Source organism: Gossypium arboreum, chromosome 8, assembly GCF_025698485.1.
Source record: "Gossypium arboreum isolate Shixiya-1 chromosome 8, ASM2569848v2, whole genome shotgun sequence".
In the NCBI taxonomy this organism is placed as follows: domain Eukaryota; kingdom Viridiplantae; phylum Streptophyta; class Magnoliopsida; order Malvales; family Malvaceae; genus Gossypium; species Gossypium arboreum.
Genome location: NC_069077.1, coordinates 18,168,321 through 18,191,225, shown reverse-complemented (window position 1 = coordinate 18,191,225; position 22,905 = coordinate 18,168,321). Strand labels below are relative to the sequence as shown.

Sequence of the window (22,905 nt, the reverse complement as noted above, 5' to 3'; positions counted from 1 at the left end):
TATATTTTGGAAATGAATGTAAACATGGTACGCTCTAAAGGAAACTGATCATCTGTGTATGGGTCTTTTTCTGAAACTCGAAAGACTTGTGGCTTAGTGGTTGAAGAATGTAGGTAAAGCCTCAAAGATACTAAAGAGATAGAAAAAGGGCCTCAGAGTATGAGGTATGATAACGAGTGTGAATAAAGAAACAAAAATGGATACAGTTTTTTTTAGAGACTCGATGAAGAATAAAAGCAACAATATGGTTCTTAAAACATCAAATGTGGCGTACAAGTATGATTTAGGTAAATGGTGTTTGCCTTACTAAGTTTTATTAAACTTATCTTTATGTGTTATGTTTCAGGTGGGTTTTGAAGGTCTTCACCTAGAGGGACAATGCTAGGGCTACGTTAAAGAAGTGGCATCATGGGCCATTATGTATACAGAGCAAACTTGTTGGCATGTTCAAGTCAGAGTTATTTTATAGAAGTCTTTTACATGGGATAATCATGATAGAAAAGGACATCAATTCAATCATAGTTGTAAATAAATTCTATGTGTATACCAATTGAATTATCGTATCATTCACGCTTATGTATTTCTTGGAGGAATTTATAATTAAACAGTTGCAATCGAATATAAATTTTTTTAATTGAGTGAGCTATACATGTACTTGAACAGTAACACCCTAGATTCTAATTTGATTCATCGGATCAGGTTTGAGGTATTACAAGAGGAGTGCCAAGCTACTTTTGAGAAGCTCAAGTTATATCTCACGACTTTACCACTCTTGATGTCACTTTGAGTGGGAGAGACTCTTTATCTTTATCTAGCGACTTCTGAAGAAACAGTAGTATCAATTTTAATCAGGACAAAGGGGATTTGCCAATTTCCAGTATATTATGTTACCAAGGTGTTACAGAATGACGAGCAAAGGTACTCAAATACAGAAAAGATCATCTTTGCTTTAATAGTAGTAGCTCACAAGTTGCTACCTTACTTTCAAGCTCATCACGTAACTGTCATGACAAATCAGCCTATTAAGGATTTTTTTTAAAGTGGATACTTCAGGTAGAATGACCAAATGGGGAAATGAATTGGTAGAATTTAGAATAGAATGTGCCCTAAGAACAGCAATCAAGGCTCATATCTTAATTGATTTTATGGTGGAATGTTCTTTTGACAAATCATTTATCCTTGCAGGTAACTTTTATTCAAACACTATTACTCACATAAATGAGATGGTAGCATGTCATTCAAATTATTGAAAGATTACTTGACAAATACTCATTTTTTCTTACGATGTTTTGTTACAAGTATACATTGGGTTCTAAAAATTTTTTCTGTTTATTACACAAGATGTAGTAGTTAACTCATCATAGGGGTAAACGAGTTTAGTTGTGAAGCCAAAGTGTTGGACAATTTATGTAGGTGGCTCAACAGCAAAGATAAGGTCAAAAGAGGATGTTCTTCTTATAGATCCTGATGAAAATGAATGGCAGTATGGGCTACCCTTCAGCTTCCAGTCATCTAACAACACTGTGGAGTAGAAGACAATGATTTCAGGATTGCAACTGGCTCTGTAGTTGAGGGCGAGAGAATTGATCATACACACTGATTCTCAACTCATAGAAAAGTAGATGAATAAGGAGTATTAAGTAAAAGAGTCAAGCTTAAAAAAGTACCATGCCATAGAAACCCATATACTCGTTCAGTTTGATAAGGCACAAGTTAGACAACTATTTAGGATGGAGAACACCAAAGCTAACGTTTTATCAAAGTTAGTGTCCTCTATTACTATTGAGCAGAGAGGAAAAATCTTATTAGAGTGTAAAGCTACCCTAAGCTGTGCCACTCATCAAGTGCTCAATTTGAACCAGGAAGTAACGTGGATGAACCAATTGTACAAACACTATAAGGAGAAACTCACCACCTAAGTAAAAAGAAGCTCGTCAAAATTCAGCATAAGATTGTAAGGTATGATGCTATAATTTACATTTAATATATCCTTGTATTTATAGGTTACTTAATTCTCATTCAATTAAATTTGTTTAATCTACTTTAGATATACCATGTTAAAGGGTGTGCTTTATAGAAAAGGCTACTCCCAACCTCTTTTGAAATGTCTTCCTCCCACAGAAGCCAAATATGTTATGAGAGAAATACATGAAGGAATATGTGACGATCATCTAGGTGGGAGGTTGTTAGCACAGAAGACATGTAAGCAGAGGTATTACTGGTCAATTGTATAGAAAGATGCACACAATATAGTTTGCACTTGCGATTTCTGCCAGAAACATGCCCAAGTGCAATGATCACCAATTGAGCTTCTGCAAATAATGACTAGCCTTTTTCCATTTGCAACTTGGGGGATTGACATTTTGGGTCCATTTCCAATAGCCACAGCTCAAAAGAAATTCATAGTTGTAACTGTAGACTATTTCACTAAATGAATAAAAGTTGAAGCTCTGGCTACAATCATAGAAAGACAAATAGAATGTTTTCTTTGGAAATCCATTGTTTGTAGGTTCGACATCCCATGCTTGATCATAATAGACAATGGAACCTAATTTCAAGGAAAATTCAAGAACTTCTGGAAGGACCTGCGGATTGCTCTCACTCAAAGCTTTGTAAAAACTCCCCAAACGAATGGTCAAATAGAAGCAATGAATAAGAAGATTTTAATGACTCAGAAGAAATAATTTGATGAGGCCAAATGTGCTTGATTAGAAGAGCGACTAGGAATTATATGGGCCCTGTAAACCTTACCTCATACAACAACTAGAGAGACAACTCATATATGGAGCAGAAGCAGTAATCCCTGCTGAGATAAACTTGTGATCTTACAAAACAACTTATTTTGATAAAAGTGCCAACCAAGAGGCCATTCAACGCATTTTGGATCTTATCGGTGAAGTTAGGGAAAGAACAAAAATCAAGAGTGCTGCGCGAGTACAAAGAACAAAAATCAAGAGTGCTGCGCGAGTACAACAAGTCACTCGATACTATAATTCCAAAGTGAAGAACAAATAGTTTCAAGTGGGTCATCTTATTTTAAAAATATTGAAGTCAGTTTTCAAGCATCGGAACAAGGAAAAATGTCCCCTAATTAGGAAGGACCCTACAATGTTGTAGAAAAAATAGACTATAAAGCTTATAAAATAGAAAAAATGGATGGCCCTGTCCTGCCTCATACATGTAATGCATGCCATCTAAAAAAATATTATGTATGAGTAATCTATCCTTTTTTTTCAATAAAGATACACTATTTGCAAACGTTGTTTAGACTATCTAGGATGAATAATTCTCTTTGAGTTAGTTGATTTAGTATCGCTACTTTAAATAGCTTGTTGATTTAAGATCGCAGCTGATATCGTTAAGGTTCGCTGATTTAATATTGTAGTTGATATCATTAAGGTTCGTTGATTTAAAACTATAACCTAAGTTCATTCAATCTAATATCATGAACAATCTTATCTGAGTTAGTTTATTTAATATCGCTACTCTAAATAGCTCGTTGATTTAATATCGTATCTAATATCGTTAAGGTTCGCTTATTTAAGATCACAGTATAAGTTCATTCGATTTAATATCATGAACAACCTTATTTGATTCTGCTGATTTAATATCGCTACTCTAAACAACTTGTTGATTTAAGATTGCAGATGATATTTTAAGGTTCGCTAATTTAATATCGCAACCTAAGTTCATTCGATTTAATATCACAAACAATCTTATCTAAGTTAGTTGATTTAATATTACTACTTTAAACATTTCACTGATTTAATATCGCAGTTGATATCGTTAAGGTTTGTTAATTTAAGATCGCAACAGAAGTTCATTCGATTTAATATCATGAACAATCTTATTTGCATTAGCTGATTTAATATTGCTACTCTAAACAGGTCATTGATTTAAGATTACAACTGATATCGTAAGGTCTGCTAATTTAAGATTGCAATCTAAGTTTATTCAATTTAATATTATGAACAATCTTATCTAAGTTAGCTGGTTTAATATCACTACTCTAAACAACTTGTCAATTTAAGATCGCAACTGATATCGTTAAGTTCACTGATTTAAAATTGCAACCTAAGTTCATTAAATTTAATATCATGAAAAGTTTTATCTGACTTAGCTGATTTAATATCACTACTATAAATAGCTCGTTGATTTAATATCCCAGTTGATACCGTTAAGGTTCGCTATTTTAAGATTGCAACCTAATTTCATTCCATTTAATATCATGAACAATCTCATTTTTGCTAGCTTATTTTCCAATCACTAGTTAAGTTATTTTTGTTGACTCATTTGTGGTGACAACTTCATTATGCAGTTTGCTCAAATAAATTCACAATCAAACACCACACCATTTCAATACAAAATAAACATAGATTTTTCATTTCAAATTAGAAAGAAACAAATACAATGAAATTATGAATTAACGTTGGTATCCTGGGGGCCAACAAGCTCTTCACCCTCTCCTTCTTCTTTTCCTTCTTTTCGATCCCCTTCACGTACAGCAGTAGGAGCTAAACTCGTCTCAGCAGGATTTTCAGCGAAGTAAAGCCTGCTAGAATTCTTCCATTATTCTACAAATTCCTCCCAAGTTATTCCAAAATGGAAAAAAACATCGAAATCCAATTAGGCACTAGTTGGGTGACTAATAGCATCAAATCTTACCCTACAAGCATCGAAGGGACCGCCAACTACTTGAGTGTGCAACAAGAAGTTAGACTTTAAATCTGGCAAGTAGTCTTAAAAGCTTTGCATGATATCACTTTTACTTTTCCAAAGCCTTTTCACTACTCTTCACCAAATTAGCCATAGCAAGTTTGTGTTGCTCATTCATCCTTTTCATGGTCGTTTCCAAGACATCATTATCAGCTTACTCACTTGTGACCTCTTCATGTAATTTTTCAATATCTTTTTTAGCAAGAGTGAAATTCTCATTTAACCTTCTATTATGCTACACTAATTTTTTGTTTTCTTCATCCAAGCCCTTGTGTACTTTGCGAGCCCTTTCTTGTGCCCCCATGGTATATTGATAAGCATTTTCAATCTATTTCTTATTCGCTTCTACTTCAACCAATACCCTCAACTAGCCCTATACTGACGATGCCAGCTTCAGCAAAAGGTACTTGGAGAGACAATATAAGCTACTGTAAGGAAGGTTTCTTTATGTAGCTGGACGATGCAGACGGACAAATATGCTTTTTTTATTCTTCGGGCATGGAATTTTTCCACTATTTGCTTACTTTAATAGGATTGCAAGAAAACTTTTGCATGCTAAGAGGCTCACACCACGAAAATAATGTTCCTATCTCACCACCAGAAGTAGTAAACTTCATAGAACCACCAAGAGGGCCATAATCAACAATAACCCCAAATATATCTTCAGTTAGTGCTCTTGGTGGTGGTTGAATATCAACAAGAGAGTTAAGGACAGAAGGAATCGCAGCAAGGACTGTAACAATAGGGACTACATCACCAAATGTTGCAGCATGATCTTTTCTTTTATTTCGACGAAGCTCCCTTACAAGGGCTACCTTCATCTTCGTTACTCAGAATGATATTGGTAGCCCCTGCAATAATTTTTCGCTTCTTCTTACTGCTTGCACTTCCTTCTCTAGCGAAAGTATCGGATAGATCACCTCGCACAGTTTGCATGAACAATCGAACATCAATATATTCGTCGATCTCCCTAGACAGACTTGTGGATTTCTCTGAATTCTCTTCAACAACGCGAATTGTACCTGCATCACTAAGAAGTCTATTATAAGTACCAATTATCATAACGAGGTTCACATCACTCTCTACATCCCCTGCAAGTTTAGAGAACCACAGACAAAGTTTTAATTTACAAAAGTTATAAATAGTTCTTAGGTACATCTTTCTTCCCTAATAGTATAAGCTTCAAATCATCAATGGCTCTATGTGACCATGCGAACTACGCAAACAATACCCTCACGATGTTTGCACCATTATCATCATCAATAGGCCGTCATCCACTAAGACTCAGATTTAAGAGGCAATGCTGAAACACATTCCTAATAGTTAGCACTTCCTCTAAATCTAGTATATGACTATTGTGAAGTCTGTAATACTGAACCCACCCTACCTAGACATAATTTCTCATTTTTTCATGCACATACTCTTACTAAGTATCGACCATTCAATTGAAAAATCAAAATCAGCTTTAAGCTTGTACTTAACCCGTATGTACTTGCAGAGGTTTAGGCGAAGGTTCGAAGACCAGTTTGAGATGATTGATTCTACATTTTCACGAGAAGAGAAATAAAACAAACCCACCGAACCTTCTTGATTGCACACTTTCAGTTGGTACAACTTCTGGAAAACAACGATCAATGACACTTCCTCCTGCTAACTACATTCAATGAAACATATCATTGTGACCCACCACAAAAAGCCAAATAATTATTTTAAAGCTATTCTTTATTCATCGAGAAAATGGCAGAAGAAAAAGTGGGGTGGTAAATGGAAACTTGCTTCTACCATGTGCAATGGAAGTAGAAAACTTCCATCAGTGGTGTTGCTTAATCTGTTTGATCCTTCGGCGATTGAGAAGTCGTAAGCGAAATTGGGTAGTTGAATTCCCTGAGCAGCCAAAACACGACTCATTTCTTCCTCTTCAGTGGTGCAAACATAAGCCTTTGCCTTCACTGGAGTACTCACCTCATTGTGTTGTGAAAAGATGCCCTGAATAACACGACCGCTTCCTCTCGTCCTAACCATTGTGTTCTAATAAACCCAGAAAAAATCACAAGAACAACGAGAATTTTAAGAAAATTACCTCTAAAGTTATTCTTCTTAACAGCGACTCTTCCAAAATCTCTAATTCAAACAATTTAATTTTTAAAGCTCAAGTAACCTCCTTTTAAAAGGGTTTTACACTTTAACGATTCTTATATCCGAGAATAAGGGCAGAATCAACTGCGCATAACTGTATCACTCCTTTAAACATGGCGAAGTGTACGTGACAAGTTAAAGCACAAAGTGTATTTAATAAGCTTCTCATTATGTAATCTCTCATCTAGAGTCGCTTTATAACTCTTCTTTAAACCAATCGAGGGACATATTATTATGATATTCACTATTATCGACTCATTACTCAATTACCCAATTGGGTTCTAACCCATACTTTACGCAGTTCACACTTTAGGTTCACATACAAGGTTCTCGCACCTTTCTATAAGACCGCACAATGTGGGTTCGCACTACCATGTAAGCGAACTTACATCTAGAAAACACGTGTAAATCCTAAAGTAAGTTAGGTGCCAACATGCATGGGAATCTACCTACAATATCACATCCATGAATAATAACCATATCATATAAATATATTGTTTAACCCATCTGAAGGACATATACTCTAATTTACTCAACAAGATTACTACTATAAAACATGAAAAATGGGGTAAATCCAACCAATCCCTTTGGGGTTATAAAAATAAATAATATTAGCCAGACCACAAGGCATCATCATCCACTCGGACTAAGTCGGTGCTTAGCAGCCATGGTACAAAATACAAATACAAGAATAATAAAAAGCTAGAAATAATAATAATTCGAAACTCTTTGCTTTGCTCCTTTCCCTTATAATCATCACTTGAGGAGAGATCTTGCTAAATGTTCCCGAGCAGTTGCCAATGCTTGACTTATTGTCTGCAAAACACAAAATTAACCAAAAAAATTTCAAATATGGTTCAACGTCTGCCAGCTGATGGAGACATGTTGGAAGAATTATTCAAAAAAAGTAACAATACCTGCTCAGATAAAGGAGCAGCCGCATCTATATTATGACTAGCAACCTTCCCTGCAATGACATTCGCATCGGTTTCTAGGATGATGCTGCAAAGTAGAAACAAAGAAAAGAATTAAGGATAGCAAATCAATCTAATGGCTTTAAGTGGATTGAGATAGCTCAGAACCCCTAAGATGACCATTTCAGTTCCTGCCAGTGAGTCACAAAACTCTTTTGTTTACATACTAAGTTTCCAGCCAAGTCTAAATACCTTGACGTATGGAACGAATTCATCTGTAGGTAAAAGGGTACCCACAGCATTGCTAGAAAGGCAAGTACACACCAAGAAGTATATTATCTTGCAATACTAATGATTGTTAGAAGGGTAAAATATACAAGCTAGTGTTTTCTATTTACTTGTATAATTGGTTCAACCCAATTTAACATCCATGTTATTTGATGGCATTCTAAATGACATAAAAAATGTCTTTTTAATAGAATATTATATAAGAATTATTGATTATATTTTGCTAATACCTAGATAAAAAGGCATTTTTTTTATGATGCAACTTAAGGGCAAGAATCGTTGAAGAGAAACTAGTCTATTGCATGTTCTCCCCTGCCCCCGTTTATTCCTTATTGTCTCATTTACACTTTTAGTATTTGGCAGCAAGTAAAAAGTTACAAAATTAAAGGAATCTTGACTATTACCAAACAAACAAAGATAAATGGTGTCTCATTTATAAAAAAGTAAACTTTTAACTACAATGAATCATGTTGCATACCCGCCATCGACAATCTCATCAAGGCATAACAAAATGAGATCTAAGTTCTCCAGTGCCTCTTTCTTGTCCACAGTCCCTCTGGAACAAATGGTAGTAAGAAAAAGGAGTCGCAGTAAGTTGGTAGCAATGCACGCGTAAAGATATGGTAAACAGGGTAATAAGCGATTATGAAAACCTTAGAAGAAGGCCAACTGCATCAAAAAACCCTTGAAGAACAGTTACCAGAATGAGCTCATTTTCATTTTCAGCCCCAGTAACAAAAAAGTGAAGGTCTTGAACAAACTTGTACACAATGATATGACTCTCGAACATTGCTATCTCCGCTGTAAACAGGGAAACAACCATCACAATCAAGAAGAAATGGTATGAATACATTATGAAAGGTCAATGAATGATATTTCTTGTCCTCCCAAGCAAAACCAATAAAACAAAATGCAAAAAACAATATCTTCAATATCTTTCAAAGCCAGAAAAGACTTCATTTATCTTCAACTTTATTTGTTTCCCTTAGATTAAGAATGTATGATCACAAATCAAAATTAAAAGCGAAACGAGAGATAGGTGTGCGTTATAGTTGTTAACTTGTTACACTTGAACAACATGATTATTTCTGTAGGTGGAGTGGCAAAGTACTTGTATTTGAATCTTCATTTGACACCCGTCCCGGTTCGGTCCAGTGGATAACCCTCCCCCCAACCTCATTAAACACATAATCTATACATAAAAGAAACAGGGCACAAAGAGAAAGAGAGGTGTGAATGGACAAAAAGGAATACAAATTGTTTACCTTCAGTTCGAGCATTGGTCTTTTGAGTCTTTGTAAATAAAGACTTCTCAAAGGCTTCCTTAGCACTGTTATTGGGCCACTCATCGGAGTAATATTTAACAGCAACACGATTCCCCTCGGAATCCAGGAGAAGGATATTTTTTATAGAAGGACAAGACTCCTAGCACCACCATCATAAAACAAAATCAAGGATTGTAAAATGTCCCCAAATCATTATCGCTGTTATAGGATTGTAACTTAAGATTGCTTATAAGAAACTACGACAATGGGATCTAAGACTTACATACAGCGTTCCCGAATTTAGTTTCAATCAACAAGTTCCTACAAATATATCTAATAAAAAAAACATGGGATGGGATCCGAATACATTGTTCGAAAACTGTAAATAAAAAATAAATAAATCGAGATCGATCCTAAGTCAAACAAGTGTAGATCTGCAGTTAAAAACAACGGAAACCCAAGACAGGCGAAGACGCAAAGTACAAGTCTAAAACGTTAAGTTCATACCAGAATACAAAACGGTGATTATAGAGAAAGGGAGCTGACCATTTATTTTTGTTTGGTTTTAGGATGGAAGGCAATGGAATGGATTGATGGCAGGGAAAAGAGGTGATCGGCGCTTGGCTCAGGCACTGAAAGATATGATGTAGACGCAAAAAATGAGATAAGAGAAAGCAACGTAATGCCACCCTCGCAGTGCAATGCTATGCAGCAGACGAGACGCAGTTCATCAGTATTTATTTCCCATGTTTTCTAATTTTCTACAACTGTTGGGCCTGGCACTAGGCTTCCCCTTTTTCCTTAACTTTTTATCCTATTATTTTTTCTACTTCTTAACACTACCACCGACAGATACCACCGAGTTATTATTATTTTTTTTAAGAAATGCGAGTTAAACTAATAATTTAGTTTTTTTATATTTAATTTTAATTTTAATTTTAATGTGATGTAAAAATAAAATTTTACATTGAATAAATAAATATAAAAATTATTTTTAATATAATATTATATAATAATTATTGATTATATTTTTATTTAAAAATATTATCATAAAAATATTTATAAAATTTACAAAATTTATTTTATCAAAATAAATCCAAAAACTCCCTAGTTTCCAGTACTCACAATTCAGAGATTTAGACCATCATCTCAACAAAAACTGAGTGGTAAAAACAGCGCAAATCAAAGCTATTTGATGTCTAATTACTCCAAATAGTTAATACTTTCCAACTCATCAACCGAACCATTTTTCAATTAAAGCCCTACATCAAATAGTTAATTACGTTAAGCATGACTGCACCAAATTATGAACCAAAACCATCTTTTCACACACTTCCATCTCACCTTCATATTTTGCAAAATGATTCCCTTTCATTTTTTACCAACTCCGCTAAACTTTCGGTTTTTTTTTTTTTAAACTAACTCAATAATATTAAAAAATTATAAAAATACTCAAGTATCAAATTATTTAGAAAATTAACCTAAAATTTATAGTATTTTTTAGTGATATCACTCTCCAACGCGACGCTATCCTAAAATCTCACTTGATCATCACCTAACTATTAAGCCAAATGAATAGCTGAACAAAAAATTTTAATTTTTTTTATCCCACTACTTTCCAAGGCAGCAGTTGTTTCAAATACCATATTTTTATGGGTATTTCAAGAGTAAAGAGAAAAAATATATCTTTTTTTTTATCATTTTTTAGTATCGCCTCCTTCAATGGAGGCACTAAATGTGTGAAAAAAAAATTTGATTAAAGGTTTATAAGTGGCGACACCAGTCTAAGAAACTTTTTTTTTTTTAATTTTTTGGTGCTGCCTACTTCAACAGAGGCACCAAATTTCTGTAAAATTTTTTTTTTTGTGTCAACTCTAGATGTGGCGGTGCCAATATTTTTTAAAATTTTTCGATACTACTATTTCACATGGAGTCACCAAAGTCAGTAAAAAAAATTCTCCCTACCATTTCACATGGAGTCACCAAAGTCAGTAAAAAAAAATTCTCCCTGGTCCCTACCCTAGATGAGACGGTACCAGTAATATTTTTCTAAACTTTTCGATGCCATCACTTCATGTGGAGTCACCCAATTCAGTAAGAAGAAAATTTCTTGATGCCTACTCCTAATGTTACAACACCAATAGTTTTTTAACTTTTTTCCGATGTAGTCATTTCACGTAGTCTCACTAAAATCAGTAAAATAATATTTCTTAGTTTATTAATTTGGAGCCTCCATTGAAGGAGGCAACACCGTAAAATAATAATAATATTTTTTTACTACAAAAATACCCATGAAAATACAATATTTTAAAAAAACTCGTATGGATGCCGACCACACCAAAAAAATAACTTTTTATTCAACTAATCATTGACGTAATAAATGGGTGATAGTTAAGTGGGATGGTATCGCCTTGGAGTGGTGTCACCCAAAAACACGGTACATTTTAAGTCATTTTCCTAAATAATCTGGTACTTGGGTAATTTTCATACTTTGTTAGGCTAGTTTTTCTAAAAAAGCCTAAACTTTCAGATCAAACACAAAATGTTGGGAATTAATAGATCAACAATAAAGGAGAGATTTGTAAGCACACTTTAGTGACAAAAATAGTTACAATCACAATTTTTGTGTTACGCAGAACGATTCACAAGGCAACTCAATTATCTATGAAAATCCAATCACCAGAACTATAAAAGAAGTAAAAAAATTTGAGCAGTCACGATAAGCATGTTCCACGTCATTTCATCAATAGGTGGATGAATACAGGGTTTTCTAAACAAGCAACCATATTCAACCATCGAGGGGAAAAAAGGGGTCTAAGCATTTGTACTGAAAAAGACTAATGACAAAAGCATTTTTTCAGATTCATCACAATGCAACTTAAGTCTTAAAGTTCCAACAAAAGGCTAACGCTAAGGCAAAGGCAAAGGCAAAGTTTATTTGGATTTCAGAAAATGTGGGGAGAGATATTTGCTAATCTCTAACATTCCGACAGACTCCTTCCCGGCGAATATCGTCTTCAACTTCTCATCACAAATAATCTCCTTCTTGTTTGCAGGGTTCTGAACAACATCACAGCAAGCAAATTACAGGGTCAAGCAAATAAAAGACAGACAATATTGCTAGGATTATACAAGCTTCCTTGCATAACAACAATCTTAAAAACATAAATACTAATGGGACTAAAATAAAGCATAAATTAACACTTAGCCTAGGTGGGATTAAAGAAGAAAACTTCAAAGAGTTGAACAATAAACATAAAAAAAAATGTGAATTCTGATAGACTTAAACATCAAAGGAGCTTTTGGATTTATATTTTTACTGAAAAGTTGTAGAACAAAATGCAAAATGCTGCTCCTTTTATAACTTTGTTTTCCTTCTTCACAAACAAATGGTATCAAGCATATTTTCTGTTTGACTAACAGGCGTGACTTGCAGAAATCTTTATTCTTGTTTACAAATACAGAAAAAAGAGCCATCCTTTACTTTTGGGGGGATTAGGACAACTTGAATGAGAATATGGATTGAAACTACCATGAAAACAAACATGATTAATATATTCTCTCTAATTGTTCCACCAATAACTAGAGAGCAGGCTAAAGTAACAGTAACATTGGAAGACAAAAAAGGAAAGGGTTTTGGACCTGGAGATTGTGGAGCTTGATGTAGTCCCAAATCTTTTTAATGGCGTCGGTGCGAGAAGCTTCGGAGGCTCCAAGGAACTTGCCCAGCTGTGGAGAGACAGGTATCACCCGCATAAGCCCCCTTCCATTTCCACTGGAAGAAGAAGAATACGAAGAAGCGAAGGAAGCAGAGAAAGCCTTCGCCGCTTCTAACAATCCGCCGCACCTGCCAAACAGTCTTGATGTAGCCATCATCGCTGTCTCTCCCTCAGTTTTCAGCTCCTAAAACCCTAAGCTCTTTTCTTTTTGGCCAGTGAACCCTAAGTCTGTGAGACAGGAAACTTGTGTTCTTTTTAAGGAAAAAGAGAAAAAAGTAAAGTGGTTGTTGTTACCCTAATTGGGCTTATAATCGAATAGAGAAGAATAATTGGGCTGAAGCATTAGGGAAAGCCTTTCAATGTTTGTACCCTACACTCTTAAAAGCAAATTTTAGATTTTGACTTTCACATCCAAATCCTAATGTCTTTTTGTTTGTATGAGAGATTCAGCCATTTGCGGGAAGTATACTAAAAAAGTCACATTGTATTTTAGTTTTTAAAATTTAAAAATAAGTAAATTAGTTAATAAAAAAGTAAAATAGTCTTTTCTATAAAAAAATTAATCCAAAAAGTTACACATGACATGTCACGTTTAACTACAAAAATTGATAAAAATTTTAAAAAGATAACTACTTTACAATGACCAATTTGCTTATTTTTTAAGTGGAAGGGACAAAATATAATCGTACTCCTAATATAAAAATCTCCATAATACTTTTATCGTTATTTATTACACTTGACACATGTAGGATCTTAAGATCTATTTTTCATTCATAACTTAACCTGATCGATTCTCCATAACTATTCCATTCAGCACTTTGAATAATGCAAATAGCTAGGGCAAAAATACTGCTGGTGTATAAAAGCATTGTTGAGAGGAGACTATATACAAGCAAGTGTTCAAAGTTAGAGCATACTTCTAATCTCATAAAAGATCGGATTTGATACTTATAAATTCACAAAATGATAATCACTGAACCAACTTAGCAAAATGTAAGAAAGAAACTGTAACAAAATCTTTGTTTGCATTTATGTTATACCGATCTCATGATGCCAATTAAGTTAAAATTCATTCAACTGTTACTAGGATGAGAAAGCAACCAAAGATCCCTTCCCTTCATCTCTTAATTGACAAAACTGACTTGGTTCCAAGATGTAGAATCTATGTTGAATCACCATTTAGCAGGGCTAGTGGGGCTTGGGTCCCATTCTTGGGCGGGGCATCAAGTACATGTATACTGAACTAAAATTCCAAGAATGTTGATATGTTACTGGGATGAGAAAGCAACTAAAGATCTCTTCCCTTCAAGAGAAATTACTAACAATACGATCTTCTTCCTACATTGAGGGATTGCAACGCAGATCACAAAATTACTAACAATACCTATATAACGTTCTTGCTCCTAACAATAATATCACCAAAAGGCTACGCGCAACAAATGCCTCCAAGCTTTGCATAAATCTGTTTTACAAAGAGAAACTCGATGGTTCATCAATCTCTAAACACCCGACGAGATGGTCAGCGTCCATTTAACTTCATCAGGTTCAAGGCTGACTCGAAATCTAAGCCATAAAACCAGGTACAATTGAAGTTTAGCAGACAAAAATGCCTTTGATAGCAAAACTGAAATTATGAACGTGTACATATGATTTTGACAAGGATACTCCATTTCTTATGCTTCTAAGCTATCAAAATAGTATACTTCCCCTACTCTTCATCATCGTCATATTCCGGTATATGCTAAAAAAGAATCAAACGACCAGATTCTCAGTGTAGTGCAAATTATGGGAACTTTATGGTTTCAGTGATGACGATGATGTTTACTTCTGCGCTCTAAACCTGAGTTAGAATAATCGTCATATCCGCATGATGATGAAGGCTTATGCCAACTCTTTTCACCTTTAAGATGTCTATAAGCGTCATCTTCAGATGAATAATGATGCTTAAGTCGGTACTTTTCCCTCCTACTATTATGCCTAACAATGTCTGAATCTTCTGAGTTGTAAGGCTTTTGCATAGTCTTTTTCCTAGGCTCATGCCTATGGCAGTCTGAGTCTTCGGATGAATAGGAATGCTTGTTTTTGCTTTTCCTATCATGCCTATGATTCTTGTCGGATGAATTAGAATGCCTTTGTCTGCTCTTTTGACTCATCCTGCGTCTATCAGCATCCGTTTCATCCAAAGTATAAGGCTTTCGGGTACTCTTTTTCTTCCTATCATGCCTGCCAGAGTCGGAATCTTCAGGTGTGTAAGATCGCTTATGTTTGCCCTTCCTATAATGCCTATCAAAGTCCTCTGCAGATGAATAAGAATGCTTTGACCTGCTCTTTTTACCACAGCATTCTGGATTAGATTCAGAATCTTCAGATGTATATGAACGCTTTTCTCGCCTTTCTTTAGTCCTGTATTGCCTGCCAGAGTCAGAGTCTTCTGATGAATAAGAATGCTTGTTTATTCTCTGCCTCTTATGCTTATCAAACTCTGCACCATCATCAGAACTTGACCCAGAATAATTCCGCCATTTCTTCTTCTTGGTTTTCTTCTTCTTTGACTTCTTCTCATCATCATCAGAACTTGAGGATAAGCCATCTTGATTAGGAACATCGGCATCCCAAGTACTTGGAGATGAATTCCTCTTGTGTTTACTTTTTTTTGAGGACTTCCTTTTCTTGGGTTTGCACGAGATGTTAGTCAACAAATCAGGGATATTACCCCCACTAAGGAATCCTGGTTTTTTTTTTTTTAAAAGGATAACGGTTAGTATGTAGCTGCTTATATCTTATGAGCTGGAACTGTCAGTAAATGATCCTTCAATAGAAAAAAGTATTCACCTCCATATTCATCAAATATATCCTCAGCAACTATTTGTTGATTGGGATCATCTGGTTGAAATCCACCGCGAGGAGGACTCATACCTGGTTTTTGCTTTAGCTCCCACTTCAGAGGCTGCAAAAAATGGGATACATATCATGGCGATAACCAAATGAATAACAAAGAAACGGATGAGAAAACAAATATTGTTGCTTTCTTAGTGCAAAAAAACTTCTTTCAAAAATTTCTAACATTGTCAAAGAAGTATTTTAGTTCTTGATCCTGTTTCAGTTACAGCTCTTCCCTATAAAACAGACATTTCAAAATCTTATGGCCTCCTCCTTGTGGCTTTAGCCTTTACTTAAAACACAACAATTACTCTATACTGATAAAAATAGTGACAGGATGACAGACAGAGCTCCCATATTTTCAAAAGATGTATTATTTGGAGCAATAAAGCTTTAATACCTTTCAATAATTTCAACAGAACCAAAAAAGAAGTAATACCAACCTCAGTAGGATCCATTTGGGCCATGATAGCAGTCAATGGATCATCTCTTTTTAAGCGACTCTCTTCATTCGGCATTATAGCATCCTTCAATGGACAATCACGATCACCACTCTGGTGACCATAATTTCCGCATCTAAGACATTTTACATTACGGACTTCAACAGCAAATGGTTTAACCCTACCAGGAACACCAGTCTCCAGCCTGAAAGTTCCATCATCGTGTCAAATAGAAGTTATAAAATGTATTTTCATGTTATAATAATGTAATCATGAGATGAATATATTTTGCCCTTGTTATAAGATGGTTAGTTTTAACATTCCTTAAAAAGATGTAGCTTGAGCTTCCTCATGTGAGTAAGCCAGTTTCATTGCTCAGTACAACAATAAAATTCATTTGCACAGCGTGACCATGGAAAAAAACAATCAAATAGCTTATTTCAGCAATAGAAATCAAATCGAACTGTCTGCTTTTTTCCATAATAGATCATATCTTCTTTGGTTTACTAGCCAAGATTGTGCGGTAGTGCATGCAGGTATATTCAATTTACCATTGGTTAATATGCAGAAGCTACTATTGATACATACCGTGGAGCGTTTTTAAGAACTTCAAACTCTTCCTCTGTTGGTAAAGAACGTCCAAAAACATCTTTAGGTCTTGATTTCCGTTTCTCTTGAGTAGTAGCACCTCCACCGGGCAAAGATTCCGGCTGCCTGCAAGATGAAGCTAATAAATTGAGAAAGCCATTTCACAAATATGAAAATTAGCTTAAAATAAAACAAGGAAAACACATGAAAAGTTTGATATTCAAATCAAAATTACATTGCTGTGGAAGGCACATCGGTAGAATGATCATCGGATACGTTGTTATGATCAGTTTTTTTCCTCTCATCAGCAATCTCGGCCGCTTTGGCACTTTCAGCATTATAACCAGGCGGACGAACATACATAAAGCTAACAGCTTTCATCATCTCCACCTAGGAATTCAATAAGGGTTTTCGGGTAATTTAGTCCCCAAAAGAATGAAGATAGAAATCAAGGGAAACCACTTAGATAGGATCATATTCAAAACCTTTTCCTTCTCTTTTTTGGAAATTAGAGCCGTCTGGCGAAAGAATTCTTGCTCTTGGGCATACTGCATCAAAGCATAAGATAGAATGCTTAGTGCTCGGGCAAGTGAGAGAGAGAGAGAGAGTAGTAGAATAATAAATAAAAAGAAAGACCAACCTCGCGAGCGACTTCATCGGCACGGCGCACGCGCTGGGCATGGGTCTGCTCAGCGATCCATTTGCGGCGTTGGTTAGGGTAGGAGAGGGGATGCCATGGTTTCTGGTTGAGATAGGAATGGCTCCAAGCGGTGCCAGGTTTTGTCTTGTAGTCAACTTCGGCGGAAGAGCCAGGCTTGTTGTCATCGGGGAACTTCTTTCTCAGCCTTATTCCTCCCCCCTCCTCTCCGATTCCATCCATCCTATCACTCGCGATTTTCTTCTTTCAATAAAATTTTCTTTGTATTACCAAAATAGGAGTATCAGATTTCGTCGTCCTCTTTCACTCCCATTCCCAAATTTTCTAATATCTAGTGCCAGATTCGGGACTTGGGATTGCCGGATCGGGCTGGCCCACCCAGTCTTTATGGGCCTATCGATTTTATGATTGTCCACTCTTCCCTTCTAATTATCAAATCAAGCCTGCTGTAGTTTTTCAAGCGTTCAATATTTATAGGTTAATGGGCCTTCAATTTTTTTCAAAAAATTTTAATTAAGGTCTTTCTATCAGCAACGATAATATGGTCATTAATAGGCACCCACGTCATCACCATTTACCGACGTGGTAGTGACACATCATCACTAGTCGCTAACATGTCGGTTCCATCTCGTCACTAAAGGCACATCATCACTAAAGGTTGATATTGATGAGATAGTGAAAAAATTTTACTTAAAATTATTTTTAAGATTAATTTACAATGAATTTGGACAAATAGTTCTTTAGATTTATTTTGGAATTATAAAAATAAAAATTATAAAAATGGAAATTTATAATATTTATTATAAATTAATTAAAACCATAAATTTTATAAAATTTATAAAAATTTTATTAAAAATCATAAAATTAATAATGTATATTTTATAAAAAAATGGTTAGAAATTAACTATAAACCATAAAACTATTAAAATAAATTAAATATTTTATAAAATTTTATAAAAAATATTTTTCTCATTTGTATTAAAGTATAGCTATTGATCATTAATTAACAAAAAAACCATTGATGATTAACAAGGCCTAACATTTTTGAAGAAATTTTAATAGTTTACAAGAGAAAAAAATATATCAATGTTTGATATACTTGGAAATAAGTTATACTAGTGAAATAATTTAATATAAATGAGCAAATAATTTTGTAAAACTTTATGAAAATAAATTATTTTTCTAAAATTTTATGTTTTAATTAATTTCTAACAATTTTATAAATATTTTTTCTAATTTTTGTGATTTTTAATAACTTATTTTAAAAATTATTTTTAATTAATTTCTAATAATTATTATAAATTTTAATATTTTTGTAATTTTATCATTTTTATGTTTTTCATAATTCTAAAAAGAATCTAGACAGATAAGATGTCTATTTTCAAATGAACTTGAACAACCATTTGTCTAGATTCATCATGTATTATTTAAAATAATTTTAAAATGTTCTTTTTTTTTTTGCTAATGTGGCACTATCACATCAATGATCAGTGGTGATGTGGTATTGTCATGTCAGCAAACGGTGCTGATGTGACGTCTGCTGACGATCACGTCAAAAGACTTATTTAGCAAATTTTGTTAGTTCAGAGGTTCAATTGATTGCAAAAAAAATCATAGGGGCTTAATTAATTTTTTTTGAAAAAGTGCAAGAGTCAAAAATGACATTATGCGTATTGTTACCATTAATAGTTTTTTTAATTCTTTTATAATTTAATATATACCTCAAATTTTAATTAATTCATAAAATTTGAAATTTCTACTAATTTTTATGAGTTTTGTATGTTGCAATACATTTAAGGTGGAATAAGTCAAGTTTTGTCTCGATTCAACATTATTAATTTAAGGGATTTGGTACAATTGATCTGGTCTAATCCTTAAGATATGTTCCTTCAAATGGATTAATCTTCATTGATGATGTGAATGATTCCACAATATCAGCATAGTCCAAAGATTTTATTTTAATAAATTGCCAACATCAAATATAGCAAGTAACACTTTGTCACTGTGGTGATAGAAGTAGACACTTCCAGTGGCACATAATCAGCCACTTCAAAACTTGCTTCAACAATTAATGAAAACATAAAAATATCAAAACCCAAATAGAACACATTAAATTAAGGAGGGTAATAGAGCGGAATAAGAGAAAATATTGTCAAATCTATCACTGTTGTATTATTTACATGATTTTTCGTGCCCTAGCCCTACTTTGCTATGGTGAATGTTTTAAGTCGTGTATGAAATTATATGAAAACGATAGATTTGATCTTTGGATAATGCCTGCATTTGAAAATAATTTTATGTAGTGAGTTTGCATGTATATTAATGGTATTATGGTAAGATATATGTTAAGCTATTGAATGACATAATTTGAATATGATTTTGGTTGAATTTGGAATGTTAAATATAAATGTTAAACTATGTTTGTATAGTTGATGAATACTTAAGTTGTTATGATTAGCAAAGTGTCCTTTTTCATGTGGAATAGCTTAAATGCTCATGTGGTTGGTTAAATGTATGTGTTGGCATGTGTTTAAGTTGGTTTTGTGCAGGTTTAAATGGCCAAATATGCACAATTTGAGCAATGGTTTGGCTTGGCCCAAATTACGTACCAAATGATCATATTTTACAAAAAATAGAGTCCTCGTTGCGACATGAAATTCTTCTCGTTGCAACGTTGAATGATAGTTTGTGACGTATCAACTTCAAGCGGTCCAACATCGTGATATAACTCACTGTCTCAATGACATCACGACGTGAGATTGGCTTGTCACAACATGGAGTCCCAATTTTCAAAAGATTACGGTTTGGATCTAGTTCATACTCAGGTCATCAATAGATTTGTAAGCTCAATTTAGTCTCGATTTCTATTTAAATGATATCATATGATTACGATTGAGATACGAATGATTATTGCTTAATTTATTTATATGTTTTCAGTTTCGATTACTGTAGTAACATGTCATAACTTGGTTCCGATGACCGAACTGGGTAAAGGATGTTACAAATAGAGCGGGGCAAGAGAGAATATTGTCAAATTTATCAATGTTGTATTATTTACATGATTTGTTGTGCCCTAGCCCTACTTTGTTGTGTATGTTAAAACTCGAAGATCGTTAAGGGCACCTTTCTAACATCCATAACCACTTGCCATTTGTCGCATTTGATTTTTTTTCTTTTTTGAAAGACACATATTTATTAATTATTGGTTTGCATATTTGTACGATGCACGAGTTAGCTGTATGTATTAACTAAATTATATTTAATTATTTGTTATAATTTTTTTAAAATTTTGTAATAGTTCAATAATAATGTGATTACTGAAATGAAAAATGATATATTAATTTAATTTTAAAAGCATTATAATTGATATTATAATCAATTTAATAAAAAATACAATACTATTTTATAAATTAATCAACTTAAATTAATAAGTAAGTTTCATCCAAATATGACTTGGTCGTGGGTTGATTTGTTTGTCCAAACTTAAGGTCTATTTGAAATTTAGGATATGAAAATGAGCTTGAATAAAAAAAATTAAAACCTATTTATAAATAAGGTTTGAGATTTAAAGAAAATATCGATATATGTGAAGATTAATTGTATTATAATTGTGACAATTAAAATTTATTTAAATAAAAATAATAATTAATTTAATTAATTTAAATTAGTTTTAAAATTTTAAAACACATTAAATTTGACTAAATTCAGTGCTTACAAAATAATAAAACCATTCACATTGTACATATACAATATAATTTTGACTAAAATTATCGCATTTATTTTATAATGAAAACATATTTTTATTAAAAAATATTTTATCTAGAAAATAATACAAAATATAATTAATATTCATAAAAGAATATTTACTTTTTTTAAAACATAATTAGACAATGGTGGGTAAAATCATTTATGATTACAACCTTTGATTTTATTATATTTATATTAGAAGTTATCAAAATTACATATATAAAATTATTTCTAGATGTATAATAATGCTAAATATAATTTATTGTTTATTAAGAGTATTATTTATTTATCATATTTTAGTATATGAGTTAACGATTAATTGATAATTTTTGATTTGTTATGAAAAAGGAGGAAATTTTTTCTTATTTTAAAGTGGTCTCATTTTTAAAAATAATTTTACTCGTCTTTTTAGTTTCAAATTTGAATTTGTACCAACTATATTTTTATTTTATATATAACTGTTGTAATACATATGCAATAAATTATTTTTTTCTCATAGTATTACACTAATAACTAAACTAAGCATAAATTTTATGTTTTATTTGAGACTTTGGTTTATATATATATATATATATATATATATATATATATATTGTAATGGGCCAAATCTGCCCTGGCCCAATAACCAAAAATCAAACCCATTTACAATGGCCCAAAACCAAAACCTAAGTTTAGCCAAACAGCCAAACCCTAGCAGCAAGGAGCGTCGTAGCCCTAACCTCCAGCACCGTACAAGCCTCCAGCTCCTCCGTACGCCGTACACCTCTACGCACCACGCACACCTGCAAACAGACAAGAAAACAACAGCAAATAGAAACAAAAACAATGGAATAACAAAAAAAAGAGGGCTTGTATTTTCATTTTTGGTTATTGTTCGGCAAAAAAGCCAAAAAACCTTTTCATTGTAACGAACTACGAACAGATACTACACAAAAAAAGAGCAATTAAATACAAAAAAGGAATCAAGGTGATTTTCCGATTCAAAATCTTGGATTTTTTTAGTTTCATTCGTCTGGGTTTTGTTGTTCTTATATTCGAAAGCAAAATAGAAAAAGAAGAAGGAAAAGAGCGTCTTACTTGGGAAATACGCCGTAGACCTCCTTCTGCTTTGTTGAAGTCGAAGCCAGGAGGAGACCTTGAGGCTAAAAACTCATCCTCTGGACCTGAAGGGGTTGGTCGTTGCCTGGGGAATGGGAATCGGTGGCTTGAGTGGTGATTTAGGGTTCAGCTGAACGAAGGAGATAGAGGCTTTAGCTTTTTTTTTTTTTTACTTTGATTTGTTAATGGGGGGTTAGGTGTCTAATTTAGTTTTTTTTTAGGGCTTAATTATGCAGAGTATGAACAGTGCCGTTTGGGGGAGGAGTGTAACGCCCCCTTTACCCGAGACCGTCGCCGGAGTCGAGCACGAGGCATTACTAAACTTATTTGAGCACTTAAACAAATTCAAACAATTTATATCACACTTTTCAGACAAGCTGTCCAACTGCGTTACAGATGAAAAAAAAATCATATCTCAAGTTACAAAACTCGAAATCCAAATCCGTAAATTTTCCC

The 22,905-nt window shown here is 33.6% G+C and overlaps 3 protein-coding genes across 3 annotated transcripts; all 3 read right to left on the bottom strand.

Annotated features, from left to right (window-relative positions):
* Window positions 1–7,344: 7,344 nt before the first annotated feature.
* LOC108481986 (coatomer subunit zeta-2-like) lies at window positions 7,345–10,174 on the bottom strand. Its single transcript, XM_017785090.2, has 6 exons — window positions 9,866–10,174; window positions 9,320–9,479; window positions 8,708–8,855; window positions 8,533–8,610; window positions 7,770–7,854; window positions 7,345–7,668 (listed from the first exon to the last, which is right to left on the bottom strand). The coding sequence occupies exons 1-6, from the start codon at window positions 9,866–9,868 to the stop codon at window positions 7,609–7,611; spliced, it is 534 nt and encodes a 177-aa protein (XP_017640579.1). The 5' UTR covers window positions 9,869–10,174; the 3' UTR covers window positions 7,345–7,608.
* A 1,765-nt stretch (window positions 10,175–11,939) lies between these two features.
* Window positions 11,940–13,310, bottom strand: LOC108480730 (upstream activation factor subunit UAF30). The gene is made up of 2 exons (XM_017783816.2): window positions 12,962–13,310; window positions 11,940–12,379 (listed from the first exon to the last, which is right to left on the bottom strand). The coding sequence occupies exons 1-2, from the start codon at window positions 13,193–13,195 to the stop codon at window positions 12,254–12,256; spliced, it is 360 nt and encodes a 119-aa protein (XP_017639305.1). The 5' UTR covers window positions 13,196–13,310; the 3' UTR covers window positions 11,940–12,253.
* A 1,155-nt stretch (window positions 13,311–14,465) lies between these two features.
* LOC108480108 (uncharacterized zinc finger CCHC domain-containing protein At4g19190) lies at window positions 14,466–18,022 on the bottom strand. Its single transcript, XM_017782981.2, has 7 exons — window positions 17,587–18,022; window positions 17,432–17,494; window positions 17,182–17,336; window positions 16,947–17,072; window positions 16,362–16,563; window positions 15,871–15,985; window positions 14,466–15,766 (listed from the first exon to the last, which is right to left on the bottom strand). Exons 1-7 carry the CDS (start codon window positions 17,824–17,826, stop codon window positions 14,841–14,843), a joined length of 1,827 nt encoding a protein of 608 aa, XP_017638470.1. The 5' UTR covers window positions 17,827–18,022; the 3' UTR covers window positions 14,466–14,840.
* Between the last annotated feature and the right edge of the window lie 4,883 nt (window positions 18,023–22,905).